The sequence below is a fragment of the Ceratotherium simum genome, chromosome 39 (assembly GCF_057802395.1).
Source record: "Ceratotherium simum simum isolate JZ-2026a chromosome 39, ASM5780239v1, whole genome shotgun sequence".
Classification (NCBI taxonomy): Eukaryota; Metazoa; Chordata; class Mammalia; order Perissodactyla; family Rhinocerotidae; genus Ceratotherium; species Ceratotherium simum.
Genome location: NC_141938.1, coordinates 5146980 through 5158516, shown reverse-complemented (window position 1 = coordinate 5158516; position 11537 = coordinate 5146980). Strand labels below are relative to the sequence as shown.

Sequence of the window (11537 nt, the reverse complement as noted above, 5' to 3'; positions counted from 1 at the left end):
CAGGTATGTGGTAACGACACAAGGACAGACACACAGATCAATGGATTTGAATGAGATTCTAGATGTAAACCCATTCATCCATGGTCACCTCATTTTTGAAAAAGGTACCAAAAATCAGGAAAGAATATTCATTTTCAAAAACTGGTGCTGGGACAACTGGATAACAACATGCAGAAGAATGGTTGACCCATACATTACAGCACACGCAATTATTTACCAAAATGGATCAAAGACCTAAACCAGAAGTAAAACAGTAATAGTCTTAGAAAAAACATAGAGGAAAATATGACCTTAGATTTGGCAAAGAATTATGAAATGTGAAACCTGAAGTAAAAACACTAAAAGAAATAGATAATTTGAACTTCATCAAAATTAATCACTTTTGTACTTCAAAGGACACAATCAGAAAAGTGAAGACACCCATGGGAACCCCTGTGCACTTCTGGTGGGAATGTAAAATCATACCGCCACTGTGGAAAACAGTATGACACTTTTTTAAAAATTACAGAGACTGTTACCATATGATCCAGCAATTCCACTTCTGAGTATATACCAAAAAGAATTCAAAACATAGAGTCAAACAGATATTTGTACTCCTGTGGTCATAGGAGCATTATTCACAGTAGCCAAAAAGGGTAAGCAACCCAAGTGCTCATTAATGGATGAATGGATCAAGAAAATGTGGTACACACATAGAACAGAATATTATTCAGCTTTAAAAAGAAATGAGGGCTGGCCCCGTGGCTTAGCGGTTAAGTGCATGTGCTCCGCTGCTGGCGGCCCAGGGTTCTGATCCCGGGCGCGCCCTGACATACCGCTTCTCTGGCCATGCTGAGGCCGCGTCCCACATACAGCAACTAGAAGGATGTGCAGCTATGACATACAACTATCTACTGGGGCTTTGGGGGAAAAATAAATAAATAAATAAAATTAAAAAAAAAAAAAAAAGAAATGAAATTCTGACCCATGCTACAACATGGGTGAACCTTGAGGACATCATGCTAAGTGAAACAAGCTAGTCAAAAAAAAGACAAAAACTGTATGAGTCCACTGATATGAGGTACCTAGAGTAGTCAAATTTATAGAAACGGCAGAAGAGTAGTTGTCAGGGCCTGGGGTGCAAGGGCAAGCCGGCAGTGCTGTTTAATATGGATAGAGTTGTAGTTTTGCAAGATGAAAAGAGTTCTGGAGATTGGTTTCACAATGTCATTGTACTTCACACTACTGAACTATACACTTAAATATGTATGAGATGTAACTTTTTTTTTTTTTGGTGAGGAAGATTAGCCCTGAGCTAACATCTGTTGCCAAACCTCCTATTTTTGCTGAGGAAGATTGGCCCTGGGCTAACATCTGTGCCCATCTTCCTCTACTTTGTTTGTGGGACGCTTGCCACAGCATGGTTTGATAAGCCGGGCGTATGTCCGCACCTGGGATGGGAACCTGCGAACCCTGGGCCACCAAAGCAGGGCGTGCCAGCTTAACCGCTACGCCACCTGCTGGCCCCAAGATGTAACTTTTACACAATAAATATAGAAGGTGATCAAAAGATACACTCTTAATGTTATAGAATAAATAAGTCATGAGGATGTAATGTACAGCATGGTGACTATAGTTAATAATACTGAATTGTACATTTATTTATTTTTTAATTTTTTGTTTATTGCAGTAACATTGGTTTATAACATTGTAAAAATTTCAGGTGTACATCATTATACTTCTATTTCTGCATAATTACATCATGTTCACCACCCAAATACTAATTACAACCCGTCACCACACACATGTGCTGAATTACCCCTTTCCCCCTCCTCCCTCCCCCTTCCCCTCTGGTAACCACCAATCCAATCTCTGTCTCTATGTGTTTGTTTATTGTTGTTGTTATCTACTACTTAATGAAGGAAATCATACCGTAATTGACCTTTTCCCTCTGACTTATTTCACTTTGCATAATACCCTCAATGTCCATGCATGTTATCACAAATGGCTGGATTTCATCATTTCTTATGGCTGAGTAGTATTCCATTGTGTATATATACCACAGCTTCTTTATCCATTCGTCCCTTGATGGGCACTTAGGTTGCTTCCAAGTCTTGGCTATTGTGAATAACGCTGCAATGAACACAGGGGTGCATGTATCTTTTTTTTTTTTTTTTTTAAAGATTTTATTTATTTATTTTTCCCCCAAAGCCCCAGTACATAGTTGTCTGTCATAGCTGCACATCCTTCTAGTTGCTGTATGTGGGATGCGGCCTCAGCATGGTTGGAGGAGTGGTGCCTCGGTGCGCACCCGGGATCCGAACCCGGGCCGCCGGCAGCAGAGAGCACGCACTTAACCGCTAAGCCACGGGGCCGGCCCGAACACAGGGGTGCATGTATCTTTATGCACTTGTGTTTTCAAGTTCTTTGGATAAATACCCAGCAGTGGAATAGCTGGGTCATATGGTAGTTCTAGCCTTGATATTTTGAGGAATCTCCATTCTGTTTTCCATAGTGGCTGCACCAGTTTGCGCTCCCACCAGCAGTGTATGAGAGTTCTCTTCTCTCCACATCCTCTCCAACACATGTTGTTTCCTGTCTTGTTAATTATAGCCATTCTGACGGGCGTGAGGTGATATCTCATTGTAGTTTTGATTTGCATTTCCCTGATAGTTAATGATTTTGAACATCTTTTCATGTGTCTGTTGGCCATCTGTCTATCTTCTTTGGAGAAATGTCTGTTCAGGTCTTTTGCCCATTTTTTAATTGGGTTGTTAGTTTTTTGTTGTTGAGATGCATGAGTTCTTTATATATTTTGGAGATTAAGCCCTTATCAGATGTATGGTTAGCAAATATCTTCTTCCAATTGTTAGGTTGTCGTTTCATTTTGTTGATGGTTTCCTTTGCTGTGCAGAAGCTTTTTAGTTTGATGTAGTCCCATTTATTTTTTCTATTGTTTCTCTTGCCCGGTCAGACATGGTGCTTGAAAATATGTTGCTAAGACCGATGTCGAAGAGCGTACTGCCTATTTTTTTTCTAGAATTTTCATAGTTTCAGGTCTTACATTCAAGTCTTTAATCCATTTGGAGTTAATTTTTGTGTATGGTGTAAGGTAAGGGTCTACTTTCATTTTTTTTGCATGTGGCTATCCAGTTTTCCCAACACCATTTGTTGAAGAGACTTTCTTTTCTCCATTGTATGTTCTTGGCTCCTTTGTCAAAGATTAGCTGTCCATAGATGTGTGGGTTTATTTCTGGTCTTTCGATTCTATTCCATTGATCTGTGTCTGTTTTTGTGCCAGTACCATGCTGTTTTGGTTACTATAGCTTTGTAGTATATTTTGAAATCAGGGAATGTGATACCTCCAGCTTTGTTCTTTTTTCTCAGGATTCCTTTAGCTATTCGGGGGTCTTTTGTTGTTCTGAATTGTACATTTAAAATTTGCTAAGAGAGATCTTAAAAGTTTTCAACACAAGAAAAAAATTTATTACTCTGTGTGGTGATGGATGTTAACCAGACTTATTGTCGTAAACCTGAAATGAATATAATGTTGAGTGTCAATTATATCTCAATTAAAAAAAAATGAAGTACATGGAGGCTGCCCGGTGGCGCAAGTGGCTAAGTGTGTGCGCTCCGCTGCGGTGGCCTGAGGTTCGCGGGTTCTGATCCCCGGTGTCGATGCACTGCTTGTCAGGCCATGCTGTGGCGGTGTCCCATATAAAGTAGAGGAAGATGGGCACGGATGTTAGCCCAGGGCCAGTCTTCCTCAGCAAAAAGAGGAGGATTGGCAGATGTTAGCTCAGGGCCGATCTTCCTCCCCCAAAAAAAGAAGTATTGATACATGCTACAACATGGAATTCCCTGAAAAAATTATACCATGAATAAAGTCAAACACAAAGACCACATAATATACAATTCCATTCATATGAAAGTAAATAAATATGGAAATTTATAGCGACAGAAAATAGATTAGTGGTTGCCTAGAGCTGGTGCTTGGAGGAGCTAGGTGGGAAGATAAGGCAGTGATAACTTAAGGGTATAGGCGTTTCTTTTTGGTGATGGAAATATTCTGAAATTGACTGTAGTGATAATTGCACAATATCTGTGAATACTGAAGATCAGTGAGTCGTAGACGTTAAAGGTCTCTATTGCATTGTATGTGTAAAGTTTCTCAAAAAAAAAATGTTCAAATAAGTGGACAAATGCATTAACAGCTTTACAATGCGAAAGAGTTTTGTACTGTATCTCTTAAGTATTTGACTACTTTCCAGGTACATCCCACATTTACATAACCTTTTCTTGTTTTTTTGTTATATCAGTCCACACGAAATGCATTACCTTAGGGATATTATAGACTTTTACATTTCAAAGTTCTCTCAGGATACATTCGAAAAAATGATCTAGGGGCTGGCCTGGTGGCATAGCGTTCAAGTTCATGCGCTCTGCTTTTGGGGCCCGGGATTCTCTGGTTCAGATCCGCGGTGCAGATCTACACACCCCTCACGGAGCCATGCTGTGGCTGCGTCCCACGCACAAATAGAGGAAGACAGAGACAGATGTTACCTCAGCGACAATCTTCCTCAAGCAAAAAGAGGAAGATTGACAACAGATGTTAGCTCAGGGCCACTCTTCCTCACCAAAAAAAAAAAAAAAGATCTAAAATAAAATTCCCTCGAGTGTAAAACGTGCGCCTGAGAATTGAATGAAAACATCTCACACCTAGTGGTTAGACTGAGAAGAGTCCTTGCGCTCAGCTATGGCTGCGGGTTCCAACTTCCCACCATAGCTAAAGGCTTGGGAGGCCACAGGATTTTTTAAAGTATGATATGAGTGGGCGTGGGGAAGCGCTGGGTGGAAGATCAAAGATCAAAGTGGAGACAGACTAATTATTACACATGGTGAGGTGATCTTAAGTGTGTTTGCAAAGAAGGGTCACCGTTCCCCGAGTGGCCTTGTAGCATTGCATTTCAACGGAAAAGTGCCCGGAGAGGACAATTTCCGGCTCTGGGTAGGCTGAGATCTGTAATCTCCATCCCGCTGTCACTCAGGACCGAGGACTTTCGAACTGTCCAATCAGGGTCGGCTCCGGGGCAGGTGGGTGGGGCGACACTCCGCCCCTTTCCCGACGTCCTGCTCGCGCCGCAGTCCTTCCGGTCACGGGCCGCTGTCCTTAAAGGTCCCGCGTTGCGTTGCCGCCAACTGTGTCGCGCTGTGACCTGTGCCGAATCGCAGCAAGGACGCGGGGGACCCAGGAAACTTAGAAATGGTGAGAGTTCTGTCCCGGGGGTTCAGAGACTCGGTTTGGGGCAGGAGGGGCTGGTTGGAAGTGGCTGGAACCGGCCGTGGCGGGACCGGCCTCCCCGCGGTCGCCTCCGAGTCTGCGGACCCGAGTCCGCGGGGGCGCCGCTCGGACCTCAGTCCCCTCCGGCCGCAGCGTGGGGGCGGGGCCGGCAGCCGGGACCCCGGGCGTCCTGTGGTCACTGCGCGCGGCGACTTCGGCCCCGGAGCCTCTCTGGGCAGCTCTGCGCCCGCAGCCCCGCGTGTCCCCATATGGTGCGGTGACCACGGGGAGGACATCAGGGACAATAGTGACTCAGTCTCCGGGGTTCGTGCGTGGGAGGAGCTGTGGTCTGTGGGGTCCCCAGTCCCTCCTTTCTTCTCAGAGGGGACTCGTGTTCTCCTGAGTTTTCTAAATGTTTAGAGAGCCGGGTCTCGAATCCACGACCCTGTCCCCCCAGCTCTCCCTAGGACTGGCAATAAATCCCTGAATTTCCAAATTCCTCCTTGCATCCCCAAACACCAACTTCTGGTCTCCGATTCACAGCATCATAATCAACTACAAACACACCCAGTATTTTAATTATTTATCATTTTTCCATAGTCAATGGGTGGCCCTTTTAAAAAGGTTTATTTCTTGTTTGTGGATGTTTAACATGAGAAAAAAGTAGTGAATAACCACCTGGAAATACCTTGTGTGAAATCCTCTGTCTCTCCTCCCAGGACGTGTCCTGGGCACAGACATTCAATCGTAAGTCCTCTGGGTTGGAGGTTCCTCTGGATAAACTTTTCTGGGTGATCGGTCCTGTCAGCACTGCCCCTCCTGGGTTTGTCACCGTGAAAAGATATATTCACTTTAGTTTAGTTTCAGTTTTTCAATGAATAAAAATTTATTTAATCAGTACAGCTTGAAAACAATATAAAATGTTTCCAAAGAGGAAAAAGTTTATTTTCAGGAAAAAAATAAAACATTCCAGTTTTACATTGTGTGATTTAAAAAATTGTTTTTATTTTGTCCTCCCAGAGCATGTTACTAATATTCTGGGGTCTTTTCTTTCATTTTGGGTGAGTTCAAATGGATTTCCAGGGCTTAGACTTGTAGTCCTGAAGTGTTCAAGTATGATTAATAGTTTATGGAACAATTTGTTGTCATGGAAATAATACTATATTAACATCTTTTTTTTTTCCCAGAATGCAATACATTCTTGTGGGGTTTCTTGTTGAGTCGGCAAAGTGTCAAAGAATTTTATTCCCTTATTTCCACGTAACGACTGGTTTCAGTGTTGTACCTGGATTGTTCAAACACTGGGTTTGTGTATTTAAAATATCAATAGTGGTGCAAAAAAACTCCAGTGGGGACAGAGGCCTGAGGGCAGTGGATCTAAGCTAAGGCCCCCTTGGGCCTGCACAGGGAAGGACTTAAAGGCCCAGTTGTTCTTCCTGGGGAGCCTCCCCCTGCAGGTGTCCTACTGCTCACACCCCCCCATGGAAGGAGCCTCTATACTGAGAGAAGCTGCAGAGCCCTGGAAAACTGGGGGTGCACGTGCACATGGGGTGTGGAGAGATACTCCTTCTGAGGGTGTAACTGGTTTCCCTGGGCCTCTTTCTAGCGGTAAGTGGGAGTCCACAGTGTAGGTGCACTCAGAGTGTGATTTGTTTACATTGAGAAAGTCGGTGCAAGTCAGGAGTTCTGTGTCCTGGATTAGGGCCCGTTAATTTGGGAGTTCATTTGGGTCAGAACCTTTAACTGAATCCAGCTGAGTTTTCCTCATTGTGAGAAGGGAAGCCTGAGAGAGGGAGCATTTGCATTATTCCCTGGGGAGAGGAGGGTGTGTGGAGCTCCCAGAGTTCACTCCTGTGGCTGCTCAGGTGCCCCACCCTCCTCCACCAGGGACTGACCCACTCCAGGGGTTCTGTCCCAACCAGGAGGGTCAGGAATATGGAAGCTTCTGAGTGTGGCTTTCCTTCTGTCCTGTGGGAAGCAGGCTGCTCATCTGTGCTGATTCCAGTATTTGTGTTTCTTTCTTTTAGATTCCTTATCGATTGACTAGTGCAGCCCTTTGGCTCTAGTTTCCCTTAGCACTTGGGCCCTGAAACTGTAAGTTGATTGAGAGATAAGATGTGAGGAAAGCAAGAAAATTGTGGAATCAAATAGAATCTTTGTTCCTTTTCGGCGAGAGAGACTCAAGATGTGAAATGAATGTATTGAAGTTCTCAGGTACATATTTCATTTTTAGGTCAGTTTTCTTATGTGCATGTCCCTAGAGATCATAGAAATTTAAAAAGCTAAAGCAGTTTAATTCCTGTTTTAATTGATGTGAGGGAAACTTCTGAAAGCTTATGTAAATCTTTGAAATTCTTACTATATTGAAGCAGATAAACTCAAACCCCTATCGCATTATAATATGCTGCTTATTCCTGGAAATACCCCCCAGTGTGAGATAGAGGGGAAGGACAAACTAGGATGCCGCATGTCCTTTTAGTTAGAAAGAGATTTGCAAATTTTTATTTTGAGTGGTTTACATTGTTGTAACCAGTAGTGTTTTTTGTTTTTTTTATAATTTTTATTTATTTATTTTTCCTCCAAAGCCCCAGTAGATAGTTGTATGTCATAGCTGCACATGCTTCTAGTTGCTGTATGTGGGACGCAGCCTCAGCATGGCAGGAGAAGCGGTGCGTCGGTGCGTGCCCAGGATCCGAACCTGGGCCACCAGCAGTGGAGCACGCGCACTTAACCGCTAAGCCACGGGGCCGGCCCTACCAATATTGTTTAAAGGATTTAAATCTTAGAATGGTTTCCAATGTATAGTAGTTAAAATTAAATAAAAGACTGTAAAATGGTAAAATATAGTATACATAAATTGCTTGTTTATTTGCAATAAAACTGTAAGACTGCAAAGTCTCACTCTAGAAGACTCGCTGCCAATATATCCTGGTCCCCTCCAGCACTGTTACTCCAGCCACCCCCAAATACAGTTTTAATCATTTCTTGAGCCTCCTGTTAGTGTTTCTTTATATAAATCAATCAAGAATGCATATTTTTCTTACCCACTTGGTTCCTGTAATAAGCAGTCAGGCTCCACATTTTGGATGACTCTCACAGCCTAAGCCTCACCCCTCCTTCTTCCCCTTGTGCCCCTACCTGGACAAGCTGATGAGAAAGCCTGGTTGTTCTCTTCTCTGGAGCAGGCAGGAGATTCCACCACACAAGCCCCTGCCTGTGTGCAGAACTCTTACCCCGGCCCCACTCTCAAGCCCAGTGCACACCAAGGCGAGGCTCTGTTCCTTGCTTTCTGAGCCCTTCCAGAGCTGCTTAAGAGGCTGGCCCTGTCCTCCCCTGAGACCTCTGTTATATGAGCCGTAAGCCTTTTCCTACCCTGTGTGTGTGTGTGTGTGTGTGTGTGTGTGTGCGCGCGCGCGTGCCACACTGGCATCAGTCTCAACAAGGGACCCACCCTTCTACAGTGACCATAACAGTTGTGCCCTGAGCAGCATGTCCAGACATGACCTCCCCCACCGTGGGTCTGTCTGCTCCTGCTCTGACTTGCTCACCTGCTTTGCTGCCTGGTGGTGGCCTGCACTGTGGGCTGCTGCTTGCTGGGGAGCCTGTGCTGTGAGCTGTGCTGCCCCGTGTTGCAGTGTTCACCCACCAAGCCTCAGTTCTAGGTTCAGCTGAGCAGAGTTGGCAATTTGAAGAATTTCTAGGCATTTGGGAGCAGGACTACGGGGTTGGGGCCTCCTTAAATGAGTCCTGGGTGAATGTCTTTCCTGGGATTTATCTGTGTGTTAGAGTGAAGCTGTGACAGAGGCTCTCGTGGCCTGACATTCGCCAGGGATGGAGGTGTAGACAGGGACTATAGCCTGTGCAAGAGGTGGGTCCATCAGATGGTCACTCCTGAAAGAGCAGTCATTTAAAAGAAAAAGAGAAGAGAAGGGGAAAGGCAGGCAGTAGGTGGTGGGCTGAGTCCACACTCCTAACACCAGAGGGCTCACCTGTACCCTTAAGTACCTCTGCTGCTGCTGCCCCTGCCTCTACTGGCACAAAGATCCTGACCTTCGGGTTATAGGGGACAACACTCATGGCTCCCGTGTGGCACAAGGTATTAGTTCAAACCTGACTTAAGTCCGGAATTGAAACCGTGTAAAGAACCAGTTGTCACAGGGGAGGCTCCTAACCCTGATGGCACTGTTTTGAGGCTCTTGGATGGAAAAAAATTTATAAATACCAGTGTAGAGAGGTACTCCTTCCACTGAAGTGTATACCGTGATGAAGAAAACTAATATTAAACAGGAAAGATCAGGAGGAAGGGAACAATAGATAAAATACTGAAACAAAGGTCCACAATTTGACCCAATTGGAAATCCAAAATATACTGAAAAAATTTACATAACAAAACAGAGGTACACTGCTTGGCTTTTGGGCCTGTACAACATAGGTTCTGAATTAATTTTGCTATCTGATGTAATGCACTAATTCAGAAACCTTCAAGCAGTTAATCAATACTAGGTGTCAAATTACAGTTATACCTGGGATCCCACTAAATTTAAGGAAGGTGCCCCTATGATCTTATGGGTGTTAATGAATATAATATAGATGACAAATGGGACAAATGTTTCATCTTTAGCCTTCAGAACTATGGTCTGTCTAAATTCTCCGTGGTCATAACACACATTGTCCTAAAATATCCCATAGTGAGCTGGGAAGCTCTGATCCAGTGATCAAGAATTAAAGTTAAATGAGTTATTTGCCACTTACAAATTGGCTTGACACATTGGGACCCCAGGGACCTTACCTCCAAAATCAAGCAGTTAAAATGGCCCAATGGCCATTACCCAGGGCCTTGAAGGATTGAAAACTGTATGGGAAACCTAGTTAGTGAAGGGTTGATTATTCCCAGTGCTTCTTTTAACAGCCCAATTTGCCCTGTTATTAAACCTGGAAAGAACGAATGGTACATCAGAGTGGTTTACCTCAGCTTGAGGCTATGGTTGCACAGAGATCTTTCTATTCTAGTTCCCAACAGTATGCAAATTACTACAACCAATCAGCAATTGATAAATATCCTGCTCTCACAGATTTGGCTAAGTCTGTTCTGCCAGTGCCTATGTCACCAGCCTCTCAGCTGCACTTGGCCTTCGCCTCTGAAGGGACATGATGCACCTTTACTAGGTTGTCCTCATGGATCTTCAACAGCTGTGCCCTCCCACACAGTTATTGCAGGCAGGATCTGAAATGCATCCTGGTTTCTCCAAGAACACAGGTATGAGGTTAAAGACATGTCCTCTGAGGACATTCAGGACTTACAAATATTGGAAAAAGGAGCTCACAAAAAGTGGATGGGACATTGCCATGTGTGTAATATGAGGCCCTGATAACTTTGTTAAATTTCTGGAAATTATTTGATAATCTGAGACCTGCTCCTTCTCTGACAGCATGAAGAAATAACAGTTGTTCCTCTTAGCACCCACAACGTCTAATGGGTTCTCTTGATGTTTGAGAGGCAATATATTCCTTGTTTACAAATTTTTCTTGACCCCATTTGTACTGTTACTGGCAAATTTGCCATCTTGAATAGGTACCACTATCACAAATTGAGGAGGTTCTCTTCAAATTTCATACAACCAACACTCCTATTAGTGCCCTCAGAGACTCCTTCACTATAGAGGCCTCAGTGACCTTCCGTCATCCTCCTGGTGTACTCATGATGGTCCTAAGTTGTCCATAGGCTTCTGATGCAAGAACGTGCCCTAGGCCCCACACTGTATGCCATTAGAGCTGCAATGACCTCTTCTTACAAGGCGATCCTGAAGGTAGATGCCCCTGATTGTGGGACCAAATATCCAGCAGTCCATTTTGACTTGCAACTTGGAAACAGCACCCCAGGAGCTAGCATGGCTACTGAGACCCGCTGGAGACACGATGGAGCCAAATCTGGGCCCTCTGAGATGTCCACCTGCAGGAGGTGGTGGTCTGAGGTCTTCCCTGTCCTCAGTCTCTTGCTAGTGCCATGCTTTTGAAGGAGGTCACCCCTTTCCCAGACCCCCAGGCTTCTCCAAAGTCTTTAGGACTCCCTGAATAAAAAGCAATGGGAGTTCATAGACTTTAGGGATGTGATCACCACATTTGTCCATGATGGAGCTCAGGCAGTGTTGTTTTTCATGTCTTAACTGGGACATCTCTGATGAAGGACTGGACACAAGTGTCATCATAACTGAGCATACCTCCAGCAGTCATCTTAGCACCAACCAACAACGGGCTCCAGCTGCAGACGTTACAGACT

At 44.4% G+C, this 11537-nt stretch overlaps 1 protein-coding gene across 1 annotated transcript in view; it reads left to right on the top strand.

Annotated features, from left to right (window-relative positions):
* Positions 1-5137: 5137 nt before the first annotated feature.
* The window catches only part of LOC101403381 (uncharacterized), a 63437-nt gene continuing 57037 nt past the window's right edge, over positions 5138-11537 (top strand). Inside the window, exon 1 of the mRNA XM_087425404.1 lies at positions 5138-5245. Coding sequence (XP_087281530.1) covers positions 5243-5245 — 3 coding nt within the window. The 5' untranslated portion in view covers positions 5138-5242. The remainder of the gene's footprint in view (positions 5246-11537) is intronic.